A 19,497-nucleotide genomic window follows, 5' to 3' on the forward strand; every position below is an offset into this window, starting at 1 on the left:
GAGATCTGCATTACTGAACTTGGTTTAAAGAGATGGAGAGAAGAGGCCATGCACTCGAGAAATCAACAGGAAATAGGCTGTACTATTTTTGCAGAGCAGCATAAAAGAACACAGAATGATTTAAGGGACTCTTAAGTTTAAAATGACCAAAATTAATTCAATACAAAGGAAGAAGACACAGGATCAAATGCTGCATATAACCACAGGGAACAGGTGACTACTATCACAGCTTTAAATAGACAGAGTTAAGGTCAGCGACAACACTCCTGGAGGTTATGGGAACAAACATGAGCTCTGCCCCTTAAATATCAATCTAAATTAACCTTTTAAATAGATTTGAAATTGGTAACATCTACCATGTCAAGGATAGTTGAGTGTGTCACTGGAGGATATAAGTTGTATTTGTTTCTAATATTTATTTGTAATAAATATGATAGAAGTCACATGCTTATTCTCAATTTCCTTATTTGGAATATGTGGAGAATAATTCCAACCTCTCATACTACACAACAAAGCTGTAGGTATCAAATGGAAACATAAAAATACCTCATAATTACTAAGATTTGTACTATCATTTAATAATAACATTCAAAATCTCATATGGTCATCTCAGAAATATTTCTCCTTTAATCAATTGCTATTATATGGATATAATAAATTTGTAAGTTGTACATTTTTATTAATTTCATGGTTTATACTGTGGATAATCAGATATTTTTCTAAACTCATCAATTTAACAAATAGGTACTAGACCAAGTTCTACAGTAGGAGTTGGTATTGCAACAGTGAACACATTCTGTCCTCATGGATCCTCCAATCTAAAGGAAAAGAAAAACATCAGGCAATTCATCCCATGTGTACAGATATATAATTATAAGTTTTAAGTGGAGCATGATGCGAAAAGGACAGGGTTGTATGAGAGATTTGAACAGAGAGATCTACATTAGGTTGTCCATTGCTGATATCTCTGAGGAAGTGATATTTCAGCTGAGTAGATGACCACCTATGTTAACGTCTAGGGTCAGGAAAGGACAAGAGGGGAGGGGCTAAGGGGGAGGGTTGACAGGATGAAAGAGACTGAGGAGGGATGGATGCTGGTGGCAGGAAGTAAATGGAAGAGGTCCTCAGGGAGCTGAACCCCTGGCAGATGACCTTGACCTAGTGAAAGCCTGGTTCTAAGATTTGTTGGGACAGGTCTATTTTGGTTTGTCCTCAGCCCTAGGGCATAACACCTGGTCTTCAAGTGTGGTCTTTACTCATAAGGCAATGCCTTTCTGACTTTTCAGTTAAAAGCCCAAGGTATTGAGCAAGTCCATCTAAATTGGCAGGACTTAAACTCCAAAGGTGGCCTTTCCAGCACTAGAAAGATTCTGACATCTTCAGAACTTTAATCCCCTAGTTCCTGCTTTCACCAGGGTTCTTGGAAGCTCATCTTAGGAATCAGCCAAGGATTCACGGGAGATTTGTATGCAGGAGTTGAGTCTCTCCCTCTCTGACTCCCTCCTTTTCAGTATTCCAATCTAAATTTCTAGCCACTCTGGCCACCTTGAACTCTGACCTCTGTCTCCTCAGCCTAGTAAAGGCATATGATGTCTTGCAAACTGGGATGTGTTTTTAGGAACAAGCTGGTTCAATGTATATTTCCTGGAGTATACCTTCTTTCATTCAAAAATCAAGTCTTCTCAAGTTTCTGCTGGTTTTAAGTTGAACTTCAAAGCCCTGAAACAGTTTTTTAAATATATATTTTATCCAGGAATTATCATTGCTATGGGCAGCATGACAGTCCAATAAAAGCTACTCTGTTATGACTGGTACTGAAAAGCAAATTGTCTTTTTATGAACTATTATAATAATTGATTTGGTCTATTAATATTTAGAATTACAAAGTGGGTATATACTAATTCTATTACTCTTTATTTATTACCTGAAATAATATCTTAAAAGATAAATTCCCTCTAGTCTTCTATTTGGTTACCTTTAGGTATGGGGTACATTGGAAAAGTAGAATAAATGTTAGATGTTTTCCTTACATTTATTCGTTTTCAAAATAATGAGATGGCTCCTTCATATCTCTCAGAAGTGACCAATGAGATTTTTTAGTATCATCATGAGCCCATTTACTTAAACATATTTAATATATTTCAAAACTGCAGGTGCTGTCTTTATTGATGCTAAAATATTTCCACCTTTGGTCAGTGAGAGATTCATCAGTTGGTTCTTTTGACATAAGTCTGATGGGTTTTTCAGTTTCCTTATTTTCTGGTATTATAATACTTAACCTTATTTTAACTTAACATAACTTCTCTTATCATTAAATTAAAATCTTCAGTCTGTAAACTTTGCAAAGAATGAGAATTTATCCTCTTTTATTTTAGCTGACCAGAATCTATCTTTGTTGTAAATGTTGACACACAATGGGATTCCTCAGCTACAGTATTAGTTGATAAACAACCTGAGAACAGGAATATGTTTAATTCACTTGGGTCAAGATTTTAGCAGTTAACCTGTGTAAGTATATTAATAAATAGATATTAAATTCCATTATAACTCTTCTTTATAGTGAATCTAACAAATTTACTGCTTTTCATTTTTTCTCCTAACCAGACATGTGGTATGAGAGATTAGCATCCTGAAATGAGAAGACTGTTACCTAGTTTTCTCAGCTTTTTTTTCCCAGGTGAATATTTGTACTTTTCATGCCAGTTTCTTACATTTCTTAATATGTTTTCTAAACTAAAATCTGCTAATGTAAGTAGTCAAAACTTGCAATATTTTTACATTTTAAAATGCATATTCTTACTTTTAAAAAGATAACACAAGTTTTGTAATTATTGACTTGTTATGCTATTTATTAAATAGAATCCATAATGTTCTTTTAAACAGTCTGCATTTAAGAAAATAAACACAGTTTAACACTTCTCTATATTTATTCTCTTCTAATCTCCTCCCTCAGTTCTCCCTGTGTTCTATGCCTGGTCTTTACCAGGCTGAATATACCACTTGGATGGTAGGAAAAACCTTCCTGAGCTCATCAAGCCACCTCCTCTCATTCATTCATTTGTGCGGAAGATTAACAGTGAAAAGGAACATCCAATTACAATAGAGAGTAAGGTGAGCATGATGTGAGGGAGCAGACCGGCTGTTCCAGGAGCAGAGGACATGTCCTCTGACCTAAATGTGGAGGATCAGAGATGTTGTCAGAAACAGTGATTTCTATGCTGAGGAAAGGTGATGAGTAAAAGGAGTATCTAGGTAGAGGAATGAAAGTTGGATGTATGGCAATTTCCTTAGAAAAATTTTAAAATCATGTTATGTGAAAGAAATGGAAATTACTTCAGTATGGTTCAACAGCTGATGTTTTTATTCTGTTGAGGATGAGGAAGGGAAGACCATGGATTGCAAGATGAGAATGTTTACCTAAAAACCAGAGAAAAGGAACTTAGAATTTACTAAGTGCAATTGTCTCAGCAATTCACCACTAATTAAAGAACATGATCTCCTGTGTCCTAATTGTGCTTCCTCAGGACATCTCAGGCAAACACACTCATGCTCACCCTATTTCTTTCCTTCCTCTGCCTTTGTTTACCATCGCTGACTTTCCTTGGGACATTTAGTAGAGTAGTATTTCTTTATCATCAAACATTTTCTTTTTCTTTCTTCCACAAGTTATTTCCTTACCCACATCTCCTGTCTAGATCTGTAAACAGGTGCGGAGCTGCTATGGCTAAGACATCTGAAATTTATGCTTTCCCTTTGAACCCATAAAACCTAGCTTCTGCTTCTCTCATTACTCAGGAAACAACTTCACGTTTACTGACATGAAAGTAGAACATGCTCTTTGATATGGATTTTCCATTCATTTGATGCTCCTTCATAACAAGTTACTGCTCGAACTCATTGGAACAGAGGATAATACTAGTAAAAGTGTGCAGTTCTCACAACAGCCACTTGCCCTTCAATGTCCATAGAGGACCAGCGTCCACCCAGAACGTCAGCAAACACATGTGTCAGGCACAAGGGGAGCCTGGCATTAAAACACACACTACTTGAAAACGGCATAAAGTCTCTGGTTTAATTATGTTAGAAATGCATTTCTGCTTTTCAAAAACATGAGTAGTTATTCAAACAGACCACTTCATACTTTAATTATTAACAGTAATGGAATAAGTGGAAATGTTATGATTTAATAACAGAAATTATATTTATGTAGGTTTCAATTACATACCTTCAACCCAGAGGGTTTAGAGTTCCAACCTTCCAATTTCACAGGCACTTGAATTCAACTGCGTCAACAGTGGAGTTAATTAGCTCTCCTGTGCCCTTTCGGAACTCATTTTTTCTCCTGTGCCCCCTCCCAGTAAATGGTACTACTTACCAGATAGGTCTTCAAATCTGATGACTCAGTGCCCCTCACAGACAATCACTAAGCTCTCTTGATTCAATATCCTCAGTATATTTTGCGTCTGATGCACGTCAAGAGAACCCTCTCTTCTGAGTCCCGGTCCTCTCGTTTGAGGCTCTATTGTCACTTCACAAGTTCAGGGGTCTAACTGATCTGCTGCCTCCAATCTGCACCCCTCATTTCAGTCTGCATGACCATTCTCAAATACAGACTGACCCTCTAAGCCAGTGGTTCTCAACCTTCCTAATGCCGCGACCCTTTAATACAGTTCCTCATGTTGTGGTGATCCCCAACGATAAAATTATTTTTGTTGCTACTTCATAACTGTAATTTTGCTGTTATGAATCGTAATGTAAATATCTGATATGCTATATGTGTTTCCCAATGGTCTTAGGCGAACCCTGTGAAAGGGTTGTTTGACCCCCAAAGGGGTCTAGACCCACAGGTTGACAACCACTGCAAGCAATCCTTGTTCCTGAGCTTGACTGGGGTACACCCCTCCTCCTATTTGGACTATCCCAGCCTTCCATGTGAAATATTTATGTTTCAGTTTCAAAACCTAGTGCTGTTTTCTCATACTAATCTCAATTTATCAATCACTTATTCCTCACACCCTACATACACTAATTTGCATTGAGTGTGTCCAATTTTTATAACATTGCCTTTTCTGACTTAAGGTCAAAAACCCCATGTTAGTTGCCATAATGGTTCTGTTTTTACAAATACTCATGCATACGCACCTACATTCTTCCACTTCTCTCTCTCTCTCTCTCTCTCTCTCTCTCTCTCTCTCTCTCTCTCTCTCCACCCCCTCATTGGTGAGTCACCTCCGACCCCCTGTTGTGGCTGTTATTCACAGTGGCCTTGGGGGTTATCTTAGCAACATGTACATTGCTTTCTTGGCTTTTATTGTACAGTCAGTACTATAAATTTTCCATTTGGGATTTTGTAACTTTGTAGCAATTTAGATACTGTTGTGTTTATACTTTGCTATGGAGAGTGAAAGGATTGTGTTAACTAAATCTAGCATTAGAAAGCAAAAATATTATAACAATGATTCATAATATATATACTATTTTAGATTTTCTCCATATACCCAATACCTAGTAGAGTTCTCTTTCAGCAAATGTCAAAAAATACTTAAAAGGAGAATGCATGTATGATTCATCTAGTCGTCAAGAGCACCGGCTTTAGAAGGCAATGGATCTGAATTTAAATCCTAGATCTAACACAGGCGGTGTAATCCTGGATAAGGTTCCGTATTTCTCTAAGGTTCACGTTCCCCCGCCCCCCATGTCAGGAGACTTGAGACACAGGGGCTGGCGGCTGGCATGCAAACCTCCAGGCCTTCCTCACACTCCTACGAGGCTCACTTAATTGCCGGCACAGACCAGTGTCCCCTGACTGTGGCTCAGGAGAGAGACCCCGCCCACCTCCCAACACTGCTTTTCTTTTTCTAGGGATTGAAGAAGCATGGCCTGGTACATCTGAAGAAAATCCAGCCTGATCCTAGGTCTGGATTATTCCAGACAAAACCTTGCAGCTGTGTTCTTGTGCTGGTAACACCTGCAGCTCTTTCTTGAGGAAAGGGGAAGCCAATGGCCCCATCTATTTCTGCACTGGGCGGCCCAGAGAAAGCCACATGCCCCGCGCAGCCAACAATTCTGCTTGTCTCCTCTTACTCCTGGATAAAATGGTAATATTCATGCTCTACTTCCCTATGCTGTTAGCAGTAAATCAGAAAACGCCTAGAAAGAATAGTATCTGACACGTATTAACTGTTTAATAAATGATGTTTATACAGTATCATGCTTTAGTAAATTAATATTCTGTAAGGCTGATGCTATGAATAAGTGTGACTATGGTGTATATGAGGAAGTGAAGTCAATTTGATCAAATAGGTTCCCATAAAGCACCCACAGCCAACCCATCTGTGGTTATTTTAGGTAATCTCTGAGAGTAGTTTTCTATTAAGTTTATTACTTCTTCTCTTTTACCCAAAATTATGAAACTATCATTTTACATTGAATCCTATCAAATTGTTTAACCATATGTGTTTATGTTTGTGTTAAAGACATGATGGCTCCCAGTGTTGCTACTTAGACTGTGGGTCAATGAAAAAAGAAGGCTGACTAAAGATGTGGACATTGTGCTCACGCCAAGAGATGGCAAGTGAAGCCCCAGAGAAAAGAATGTCCCCAGGGTTACAGATCATAAGGGGGGAGGGGCTGATCTGAGTTATCAGTAAGCATATGTTAGCAGAGAACTCAAAGGAGCCTGTACCTCAGCAGCTACTTCCAAACGGACCGTGTGAGTGTTGCTTCAGTTTTAGAAAAACAGCCTCAATAGTCTTGTGAAACTAATGATGAATTTACATCCTAGTTTGAATGTGTATTAAGTGTGTAACACTGAAAAAATTACTCAACATTTCTAAGCCTCCATGAAATGGGTGCTTTTTTAGGATTAAATTTGAATGTCTATAAAAACTATATCTGACAGAGAGTAAGTGCTCCACAAACTGTTAGCTATCATTATACTGTGATAAATAAATATTCTGCAAGGTGGAGACTCTGAATGTAACTATAAATCTGAAGCATTTTGAAGTTTGTTTTGTAAATTGTCCATCGTGTGGCATGAGCTTTGCTTAACGTCTGTGATCCAAAGACAAATAAGACAGACTGGGTTCTGTGCACCAGAACCAAAATCGGGGATGGGATATTATTTTAGGGATGGTTTTTTGAAGTGTGACAATTGTGAAGAGAGGAACTAACACATAACAGGAGCGGCCAAGCTGATTGTTGAAGCCAAGAAAACCAGCAGGAAGCTGGGCAGATGGTGAGAAGCAAGCTGCCCAGGGCTCATCACTATGATTCAGCAGCTGGAGGGAACATGAGCATTGAGTGAGCTCAGGTTCTGGACGCTGGTGGACTTGGCTGCACACCAGCTCTGTCCCTGCCTATCTGTGTAGCTTGAGCAAGTCATCCTCCCTAGGCGTTCATTTCCTCATTTGCAAAGTTGGGGGAATGGAATTGTTATCTAATGATACTTATCTGGACATTTTTTTGAATAATAAACCAACTCCTTAATATAGTGCAGATATAAGCACTCAATAAAAATTTGTTATTTTTAGAAAGATAAAAATTAATACTATTAATATTAGTACTATTGTGATTCTTATTATTACTCTTTGAAAAAATATATTTTTGTTATTTTCAAAGAGGAAGGGAGGAGAGGTAGAAACATCAGTGATGAGGGATCAGCTGCTTCCTGCACGCCCCTATGTGCCCTGACTAGGAACTGAACCGTGACCTCCTGGTTCCTAGGTCAATGCTCAACCATTGAGCATTGCCTGTTGGGCCTAATTATTACTCTTGATATCAACACTATGATTACCATCCTGTAGGCCCTGGCAGGGACAGAATGCTTGCTGGTAGAGGTGGACACCAGGAGTGTCACTGAGTAGCAAGTAGACCTATGCAATATGTACAAATGGGTTCTCTGTCTGACACAGTTGAGACAACTCCAACAAGCCGCTCGCCCTCTGTATGACATGCCTTTCTTGCACGTAAATAACGTGAGCCAGAACCCAACTTAACTTATATCCCAACATGACAACATATAGGTGAAGAAAGCTTTAGTGGCTAAAAAAATAAAGGTTTAGTGGAGAAATGATGATGGAGTGGAACTGAACAGTCCTGGATTCTTTTCTGGTTTCTTCGTGTACTCGAGTAAGATGCTGGGCAAATTACTCAATTTCTCCAGACCTCAGGCTGCTCGTCTGATGATGGTAGATCAGGCTAATGAACTCATTGTTCTGTAATACAGGAGCATCTCACAGGATGGGGAAGCTTGAGGTGGGCTATCAATAACTCTTAGGTGCCTTCCCCACAAAAAGACATAATAAAAGTGCTTCATTAAGAGGAGACTAAGTGAAATCTGTGGTTTCTATCTTTGTTATGTGAAAGTATTTCAAACACAAATTATATTTTGGCAGAGGTCTTTACCCTTTCTATGAATTTATGCTGAGGGCGAAGCATAAGTGAGTTGCATGGTGTATTATTTTTAAGCTGAAGAAAAAAGCATTCTTTGGTCTCTTAAAGATTAAAGCTTATACTAAATAGAACACTGTCTCTTTTATGAAATTCAGGGTGCCCATATGAAACATCCAAATATGTTCCAGTGGGAGTGGGGGAGCTCTAATATCTGAAAGCTAGGATTTAGTCAATCATAGTAGATTTAGATAAATGGATTCACATATGTCTACAAACATGTATGTATACTTATCTCTATATCAATTTTCCTATCTGTAAAATGTTTCCAGTTCTTTTTAAAAAATTTTTCAGTCCTCACCCAAGGATATGTTTGTTGATTTTAAAGAGAGGAAGGGGGAAAAAAGAAAGAGAAAGAGCGAGAAACATCCATCCATTGCCTCCTATACACACCCCGACCAGGGATCAAACCCTAAACCTAGGTATGGACCCTGACCAGGAATCAAACCTGCAACCTTTTGGTGTATAGGATGATGCTCCAACCAACTGAGCCATCTGGCCAGGGCAAATGCTTCCATTTCTGATTTAAAATATAAAAGATGTATTAGCATGTAGGGACATACAAAAATTCCTTTTTGCAATTCTCGGATGATTAGTTACATTGAACATCTTTTCATATGTCTATGGGCCATCTGTAAGTCCTCTTTGGCAAAGTGTCTATTCAGATCCTTTGACCATTTTTTAATTGGATTGTTTGTTTTTTGGTGTTGAGCTTTGTAAGTATTTTATAAACTTTGGATGTCAACTCCTTATCGGATGTGAATATGTTCTCCCATTCAGTGGTTGTCCTTACATTTTGTTGATGATTTCCTTTGTTGTACAAAACCTTTTTAATTTGATGTAGTTACATTTGTTTATTTATTTCTTATCTCCCTTGCCCAGGGCAATATAGCACCTCACACCTGTCAGAATGGCTATGATCAATAAATCAACAAACAATGGAGAAAAGGGAACCTTCATGCACTGTTGGTGGAAATGCAGATTGGTGCAGCCACTGTGGAAAGCAGTGTGAAGTTACTTCAAAAATTAAAAATGGAACTGCCTTATGACCCAACAACTCAACTTCTGGGAATATATTTGAAGAAACCCAAAACATTAATTCAAAGGAATATGTGTGCCCCTAAGTTCATTGCAGCATTATTCACTTAAATAACAAGATTTGGAAGCAGCCTAAATGCCCATCAGTAGATGAGTGGATAAAAAAATCTGTGGTACATTTACACAATGGAATACTACTCATCAGCAAAAATGAAGAAAATCTTACCTTTTGTGACAGCATGGATGGACCTGCAGAGTATTATGCTAAGTGAAATAAGCCAGTCAGAGAAAGACAAATACCATATGATTTCACTCATATGTGGAATCTCATGAACAAAATGAACTATCTATCAAGCAAAATAAAGACAGACCCATAGATAGAGAGCAGGCTGACAACTGAGGGGCTGGGGGTTGGGGGATGGAGAGATTGAGAAAAAAAAAAAGAGAAAAAACTCATGGACATATACAACTGTGGGGATTTCCAGGGAGAGGGAGATGGGGGGGTAGTGGAGGGTAAAGGGGGGTAAATGGTGATGGAAGAAGGTTTGATTTGGGGTGATGCACACACAATAGTGTACAGATGATGAGTGTGGAATTGTGCATCTGAAACCTGTATAATTGTGTTAACCAGTGTCACCTCAATAAACTCAATAAAAAGGGGAAACATCGTTCTTTTATCTCTTTACATATCTATAAAATCAATTTCTGCATGGAGTTTGGCTTTTCAAACCTCTCCTCTGATAGCTATTTCAGCGTGCTGGATGAACACTTACTGTATGCGCATCCGAACACCTCGATCCGCATTCCAATTCTGCCCTTGGGGTTCCATTCCAAAGGGAGGAAGCGCAGAAACCTGGCCTTGATCGAAGGCTGGAGTCTATAGTACACGACACTGTCTGCATTTGCATTTCCTGAAAATCCCTAGAAAAAAAGGAAAGAAGCAAATAATTGTACCCAAAGCATATCCATCTCACCTTGTCACCTTGAATGTTGGCGAGCAATGTCTAATTTGCTTGTTTACTGTAACAATGGCTAACTTCTTTAAGAATATCATATTCTCAGTTATGTCCCAATGTCTCCCCACCCACAGAAGTTACTATTGCCTAAATTTTTCTTTATATTCAGATAGTTTAAATTCCACCATTTCCATTAAGCCACCATTTAACCATGATAACCTCGATGAGTGTTGTTTCTCTAAAGTGCACATTCAACTTAAAACATGATAGAGAGCACAAAAACTTAAGAAAATCTTCTATCAGTATTCAAAATCCAAGATCAGCAAAGAAGTAGCTCACATCATTGATGCATGGGTAAGGTTATGCCATGTCTCTGTTGTTTCACTTTCTCATCTTACTCATTAACATCAACAAATGTATCACCCAACATTCAAGTCAGAACTGCACTCTAATAGCGGGTTGTTAAACTTCACCACACTGCTGGATAAGCACATTAAAAATCGTTAAGGGAAATTGCAAGCAATAATAATTTGGAAAGACCTGTAATTAGACTTACGGACTCGAGAATTTGAAAGCTAAAAAGACCTTGAGAATGATGCTAAGCTAGCACAGTCAAATTGTAGGTGGGGAAATTAGAGGTCAGAAAGATAGGGAAATAAACAAAAAATATTATACAGCAAGATCAGGAGTGATGCTCCCCCTACAATATCACAATGCACCTACTCGACACACAGCTCACCTGTGAAACCCACACACCACAGCCCCTAACATGTAAGCAGGTTTCAGTTTCTCCTATGTGGCATACTGCAAGGCTCCACAGAGGAAGAAGTTAGGATGAAACAAAAGTTGTTCTAAAAAAATTATATTTTTGTTTCTCTTCCTCTTCCTCCTCCTCCTCTTATTTAACTTTAACAATCAGCATATGTAGAAGCAAAGTAAGGGATGATGTTACCACCTTTTTCAGGCTCATGATACATCGCCCTATTACCACAACGGTATCAACAAATGAGTCAACCTTATGTAGATTACACAGGCAAAGGCAAATAAATGCATTAGGAATACCAGTACCCAGGGAGTTTCTTCATTTGCCTACTTTTCTTTCTACTTTAGAAATACCCCTTTACCAGCATCTACCAAAATATTTTCTAATAAATAAAAATAACAGTCTGAGTGTTTCACAGTCAGATTAATTTGATTTGATTCGCCTTTTCAGTCAATTATCTGCCTCCTGCCACCACCACCACCACCAATACCCCATGTGCCCAATTCCCAGGATTACAAACACAGTTCTGTGAGGGCACCTCCACAGTGTATCAAAAATTGGGGCATCTTTCTTTATCTCATCTGTGACCAACAAAGCATCATGCCACCAGAACCACCGCAACGGCCTCTTCCTCACTTTTTTATTCTTCTGTTCCCTGTCACCATATCCCCATCCCCATCCCAAATCTCTTCCCCTCCAAGCAGTCAGTAAGGTATTTAAAGGTAAATTAAATAACATCATCCCCCCCCCACCTATGTTACACTTAGAACAAAACCCAAACTCCATATCAAACATACAGTCTTTGGCAACAACCTCCATTATGTGTCAGCCACGCTAGATCTCTTTGAACATGCCAGGCTCAGGCAGCCAGGCTGTTCATTCCTCTCTGAAGGTTCTTCCCTCGAGGTCTTTGCATGACCAGCTGCTCTTGTCATTTCAGGCCTTGGTCCAAATATTACCACCTTTCCGATTCTAGCTTCTAATGTGGTGTATCTGACACCCCTACACCTTATCTTCTTGTTTTATTTATTTTTCATATCACTCATTATTTGAGGATCTTCTTTTGTTTTTTATTTATTTGTTTATCTTATCACAGTAGAAGACAAAACTCCATTAAACTGGGGACCTTTCAGGGCCTTCCATCCACAGTCCCTAGGGCATGGCTTGGCTCAAATAAAAAATATTTGTGCCCAGCTGGCATGGCTCAGTAGTTGAGCACTGACCTATTAACCAGGAGGTCATTGTTCAATTCCTAGTCAAGGCACATGCTCGATCCCCAGTAGGAGGTGTTCAAGAGGCAGCCAATCAATGACTCTCATCACTGATGTTACTATCTCTCGCTCCCTCTCCCTTCCTCTCTGAAATCAATTAGAAATATTTTTAAAAAATAAAAATATATTTGTTGTATGTGTATGTTTCGGAAAGGCTGGGCTTGAAAACAGAACAAAGTTCAACAGGATTCTCAATTACAGGATCTCTCAGGGCATGTCAAAGGCGAATGTGTAAATGTGCACTGTATCTCCCATAACAAGGATAGTTATCCAAGGTGTTTCAAACATATTAGGTCCACATTTCTAGTTACTCTTTCCCAGAACATAAACAGAACATTGTTTAATTCCACAGGCATTTGGACTCTGATAACCAGACCCTTGTAGAATGCTCCATTCTATTCCACTGGTCAAAATTTCATGCTCTGGGCATTGGTGTGTGTGTGTGTGTGTGTGTGTGTGTGTGTGTGTGTGTGTATGTGTGTTTGCAGGCTCTCCAAATCAGGATAATGTGCATCCAGGATTGAAAGCCTGGTCCAAATATTACCACCTTTCTGATCCCCGCTTCTAAAGTAGTGTATCTGACACCCCTGCATCTATAGACATTCAATCCTAATCAGACCCTCTTATCCTCTGAATCCATTTTCCTGGGTGCCACTCACAGGCTAATACAATACCTAATTATGATTTCTTTCAGTGAACAGCTGGATGATGAATTGGCTCCATAAGAGCTCACATTTTTTTCAAAATTAATGTAACTTCATAGATTTAGATAGATGTCACTACGATGATCACAGCATCTTACGGGGTTAGGAGAAAAGATGCATAGTGACAGTGGCAATAGGCAAGCAGAGCAGGCAGGGCTTTCACATTTCCCTGATTGCTTTTGACTTATTTGAATTTTGAGAACATAAGGAAGAAATATAAGATGCTTAGTTTGTATATGTAATATAAATATCTCGCCCCATTCAAAATTGTAAGCAGTTTTTCATACAAAGATTGAGGGAAATTATGAGGTGGGAGATATGTTTGTTTTAATTAAATCTTTATTGTTCAGATTATTACAGTTGTTTCTCTTTTTTTCCCCCATAGCTCCCCTCCACCCGGTTCCCACCCCACTCTCTGCCCTTACCCCCCCCCCCCCACTGTCCTTTTGTTTGGGGTTCTCTGCGCTTCCTGGACTTATAAGTCTATTTCTTTCACCAGGTAGGGGAAATTTTCTGTCATTTTTTCTTCAAAAAGGTTTTCAATATCTTGCTCTCTCTCTTCTTCTGGCACCCCCCTAATTCGGATGTTGGTACGCTTAAAGTTGTCCCAGAGGCTCCTTACACTATCTTCATATTTTGGGAGTCTTTTTTCTTTTTGATTTTCCCGGTTGGTTGTTTTTTGCTTCTTCGTATTTCAAATTTTTGACTTGATTCTTGCAATCCTCTAGTCTGCTGTTGAAACTCTGTATAATATTCTTTATTTCAGTCAGTGTATGCTTAATTTCTAGTTGGTCCTTGTTCATAACCTCAAGGGTCTCACTAGATTTCTTGAGGGTCTCACTAAATTTACTGGCAGTTTCTAGAAAATTCTTGAAAAACCTTGTAAGTGTGGTTTTGAACTCTATATCCAGTAGTTTGCTTTCCTCCATTTCTGTCATTTGTGACCTGTTTCTTTGTCTCCGCATTTTTTATGCTTCTCTGTGTTGATAGAGTGGCTTTCTGTGCTAGGTGTCCTATAGGGCCCAGTGGCTCAGCCTCCCTAATTACCTGAGGTGGACACTCTTGGTGCACCCCTTTGTGGGCTGTGTGCACAGTCTTGTTGTAGTTAAGCCTTGATTGTTGTAGGTATCACCGGGAGGAATTGACCTCCAGGCCAATTGGCTGTGAGAATCAGCTGTGTCTGCAGTGGGAGAACTTCTGTGCTGGAGACACCCATCTGGGGCAAGACTTGTTTCAGTGGGGCTGTGGTGCTCACTGAGTCTGCCCCCTGAGTGTGTCCCTTATGGATCTGAGGAGTTGTAATCTGGATGGTCCCACTCTGACCACTGGGTACACTGGCTCTTGGATCTCTAAGGAGGTGCTAATTTAGCCTCTTCCTGAGGCTACCCAGCAGGAGCTACGAAGAGATCTGCAGATTCCTCTTTCTTTGTTTGGGGTTTGGAGGTAACCAGATGAGGCCCAGCTGTGAAGCAATGCAAGCTGCTGTGGGGCCTTGGGCCTTCTTTTGGAAGTTCTGGGTCTCTCTGACCTAGCTGCAGTTTGTTAGATAATTTTCAGATTGCAAAGGGCCAGCCCATTCATATGCAAAAGCCTCTGCGCACAGCTTGGGTGGGGCGGGGTCTCAGGGGATCAACAGGGTGGAGCAAGCAGCTATGGCTGCTCCTCAGTCCTACCCTAAGAGGCCCCGTGTCTCAGTGTCCCGGTAATCGCTGCAAGCACCTCTGAGAGAAAGCTGCCCTTGAGTTCCGACCGATGCCAGACAGTCCAGTTTCTCCCCGTATGAGTCTGGGTCCCCAGAGACTCGCCCGGAACTGGAGTTCAGAGCAGTCTGGAGCTTGAGACTCCCTCCATATTGAAAAAGACAACCGTGTCCTCAGTTGCCAACCCTTTCCACGTGCACCTCCGTACCTCTGCACTTTACTTCCGCACCTCCTCTGAGTCTCAGTGTGCTTTTCTCTTTCCTTCTAGTTGTAGAATTTCCACTCAGCCAGCCTTTCTGTGGTTCTGGATGATGTCTGTTTTGTCTTTTAGTTGTATTTTTGAAGCTTTTGTGGGAGGCAGCAATTTCCGGTGTTTACCTATGTCACCATCTTGGTTTCTCCCGATATGGTTTTTACTTAGCATGTTTCAGTCATATCTAAATTTTAATGAGCATGTATTAATTTTACAATAATTGGTAAAATAAAATAAGATATAGACATAGAAAGCGTGTACAGTGACAGAACAGATAGAAGCATCATTTAGCTGTGCTCTGGGTACCTTAAATAAGCTTTCTAAGATCAATGCCACTGGGAACATAAGCACCGGAAATATTAATTAAATGCAGGGGTAGGCAAAAGTAGGTTTTCAGTTGCAATACAAATAAATAATACAATAATTAATAAATAATGCAAGAATAAACTCTGTTTCACATACAACTCAACCTAATTTTGCCCACCCCACTATATTTAACTGACCAATAATATTTGTATTGCCTTGCTCCATGTATTGAAGTTTTTCCAGTACACAAGACAAAGATTCTGCTATGGAACTCAATATTTAATGGTATTTTTTCAGCATGGGATTGACGATCCATCGCCTTATAAATGAAAATCCTATGCACACTATCACATTTCACATATATGTCCTTTGCCTAGGAGACATTCTACAATTTGCTATGAAGATTTTTCATGCTGTCACAATTCATAAAGGAAATCGTGGGTTTAACTCTCTCTCAAAAATTGTATTACATGTTCATGTCTTCCCTTGTATGTCAGAATTAGTTGAGGTGCTGTCTAGAAATGCAGACTTCTAATAGCTAGTGAAGTTGAATACCTTTTCAGATCTGATGGCTCTCTGTATGTCTTCTTGGGAGAGGCGTCTCTTCAGTTCCTCTGCCCATTTTTTAATTGGATTGTTTCATTGTTTGGTGTTGAGTTGTATGAATTGTTTATATATTTTGGATATTGACCCCTCCCCTGAGCTGTTGTGTGCAAATAACATCTCCCATTTGGTTGGTTGCCTTTTGTTTTGTTGTCAGTTTCTTTTGCTGTGCAGAAGCTTTTTAATTTGATATAGTCCATTCATTTATGTTTGCCTTTGTTTCCCTTGCCTTTGGGGTCAAAGTCATATAAAATTTTCTTTACAACCAAGCTCCATAAGTTTAGTACCAATGTTTTCTTCTATGTACTTTATTGTTTCAGATCTTATATTTAGGTTTTTGATCCCTTTTGAATGAATTGTTTTACAATGGGACAATCTGTAATCTAATTTCATTCTTTTGAATGTGGCTTTCCAATTCTCCCAGCACCATGTATTGAAGAGGCTTTCTTTTTTCCAATGTGTGTTTTGGTTCCTTTGTCAGAAATTATTTGCCCATTCACCTATGGTTTATCAAAACTACTCAGATACCACCTCACACCTGTTAGAGTGAATAATATGAACAACATAGGTGATACGTGTTAAAAAGGTGTGGAGAAAAAGGAATATTCATTCACTGATGGTGGGAATGTAAACTGGTACAACCACTGTGGAAAACAGTATGCCGTTTCCTAAAAAAATTAAGAATAGAGTTACCATATGACCCAGCAATCCCTCTTTTGAGAATCTACCCAAAAAACTCAAAAACATTTATTTGAAAAGATATATGAACCTTTATGTTCATTGCAGCATCATTCACGGTGGCCAAGACATGGAAACAACCAAAGTGTCCTTCGATAGAAAACTGGATAATGATGATGTGGTACATGTATACTATGGAATACTACACAGCCATAAGAAAAGATTAAATACTGCCATCTGTGACAACATGGATGGACCTTGAGAATATTATGCTATATGAAATAAGTCAGTTAGAAAAAGCTAAGAACCATATGATTTCACTCATAGGTGGGATATAAAACTGAAACTCAAAGACACAGACAGCAGTATGGTGGTTACCAGAGGGTAAGGTACAGGGGGCCAAATATATGGAAGATGATTTGACGTTAGGTGATGGGCACACAATGCAATATATAGATCATGTATCATAGTAATGTTCACTTGAAACATATATGACCCTATTAACCAATGTCACCCCAATACATTTAATAAAAATAAATAAATAACTAAAAATAAATTTTAAAGTTTGTTACTTAAAAAAAGAAAGAAATGCAGTTTTCTAGATCCTGCACCTTTTGCACTAAACCTGTGGGTGGGCTGGGCTTTGCATTTGTAGACCATGCCAAGCTAATTTGTACTTTTGAAAATTCTTCTGACTTGTGGATAAACTGAGCTCTTTTTCCCTCCCCGTATTATCGTAAAGCTTGTCAGAGAGGGAAAAGATTTTAGAAGGCGAGTTCACTAGGGCTAACTTGCAAAGAGAGAAATAGGCAGCAACTGTTCTGTGTCATCGATCTGAATATCTTCAAAGTCAAGTTTGTGTCTCAGCATCAGCCATCGCAGAAATATATTATGTAGCTTTAATATTTGCCTGAGCCCTGTGAAGTAGTAATTTTCTACCCACTTTAAAACTGAGGGTAATGAAAATTATAGAGGTTATGTGCCTAAAGCCACACAGCTAGAACATGGCAGAGTAAGTAATTCCAGGCTTTTTTTTTCTTTTTTTAACTCCAAAGCCCATAATTTAGCTAAGCCATCAAAAGGCCTCATTCTAACAGAATATGAAAGCAAGAACTCACCCTAGAGGAAACGTGATATTTTATTTGAGGCTTTTTTAGTTTTTCTCATAATTTATATTTAAAGTCTTTGACACATTTGACAGTAATGCAACTTAAATTATTGCTGAACTGGGACACAGCTCTACTAGTTGACTTTTATAGACAAAAGGGTTGTTCTATTAAATTTTACATTTTTCTCAAAACTATTGGAGTAGAATGAAAATAAAAGGCATATGTCCAATAATCAATAGGACTCTTGCATATAAATAAAAACCTCGTACAAGATACAGAATGTAAAGGAATATGTCATTACATCATCAACTATATGAAATATCTACAAGTAAAATTAAGGTAATATGTCTTATTTGATAAAAATAAAAAAGCCTTAATTGCATTTTTCTTTTCTTTGAGACTTGATGATTTTCAAACTCAATGAGGTGTTCAGAGATTTTTTTGGAAATGTATTCTTACCAAGATAATTTATGGGATTAACGAATTAAAGTTTTACGCAGGATATTAAGTATTTCCATAATGATTCTAAAGTTTATGAAGAGGTGTAATAGCATTAATTTCTTTTTCAAATATTAACTGAGCAACTCATCTAAGAAAGCCAAGATGCGTAGAGAAATGCCATATGGCAGTTCATGAGGGGATCTAAAATACTGCTGTAATAAATCAGAAACATGGGACCAGTTACATGTGGTCATACAGCAGACTCTGTAATTACATAAAAATATGTCCAGCTCCCACCGAAATACACAGCAACACTAGTAGAAATTCTACACAACAAATGGGCAAACATGAAAATTCCCTGACCTCTCTTATAAGAATGACTTCCATATCTGATTTACATATGACCTACTTCCAAGTACAGCTCATTTTGACACTGTCAGCTGACATCTAGACACTAAATATATCATAACAACATGCTGTCTAAAGGAAATCAGCTCTTTGTGATGTTGGTTATAAATATTTACAAAGTATGCTTCCCAAGAGATTGTCAGGTCTAAAAAAATGCAAAAGAAAAGCAAATAATAGTGAGGAATTTGCTAATATGAACCCAGATAAGAATACTTTTAAACATATATTGAACAAGACAGCGTAACTATATCTTCAAAAGTTGATTCTATTTTGTGAGTGTGAATGTAATTCATTTACTGTAATAGAGAAACAGCAGAGTATAGAAATCAAATTAGAGAAAGTTGTTTTGTTGTATGTATAATAAATCTCAATTTTCAAAATGAGTATAGAATTTTATTAATATAAAATAAGTTTATACCATCCCTCAGAAACCCTTTAATATCTTTAAAATATTTATTTGAAGGATACCAAATTATTAACAATATTTTGGTGAGGTCCCATGTCTTAGCCTTTATATTATAATCTGTAAAGACACAAAGTTGTAAAACATACTGTTTAGGCCCTTTTACCATAGAACAGTCTGATTTCTCAGGACAGAAAGATCAAATGGCAGGAGAGAGAAAGCACATGTAAGATACAACCTTCACTGTAGTCCACAACTACTGTTCAGACACAACAATAAATTGTTATGTGAAAGATACATGGACAGGTCATTAAGCTTAAATTTATAAGACAATAATATTTGTATAATTTTGTGGAAGATTAAAATTTTATTGAGATAGAAAATAACTTTTAACTAACAAAGCACCATGTTAT

General features: G+C 38.3%; 1 protein-coding gene across 7 annotated transcripts in view; it reads right to left on the minus strand.

Moving 5' to 3' along the window:
- Positions 1-19,497, minus strand: part of CNTNAP4 (contactin associated protein like 4) — a 236,167-nt gene that overhangs the window by 95,683 nt on the left and 120,987 nt on the right. For all 7 annotated transcript variants that reach the window (XM_006087061.3, XM_023752540.1, XM_023752542.1 and 4 more), the window contains exon 4: positions 10,263-10,410. In XM_006087061.3, the coding sequence (XP_006087123.1) occupies positions 10,263-10,410 (148 nt within the window). The remainder of the gene's footprint in view (positions 1-10,262; positions 10,411-19,497) is intronic.

The sequence above is a fragment of the Myotis lucifugus genome, unplaced genomic scaffold, assembly GCF_000147115.1.
Source record: "Myotis lucifugus unplaced genomic scaffold, Myoluc2.0 scaffold_35, whole genome shotgun sequence".
NCBI lineage: Eukaryota > Metazoa > Chordata > Mammalia > Chiroptera > Vespertilionidae > Myotis > Myotis lucifugus.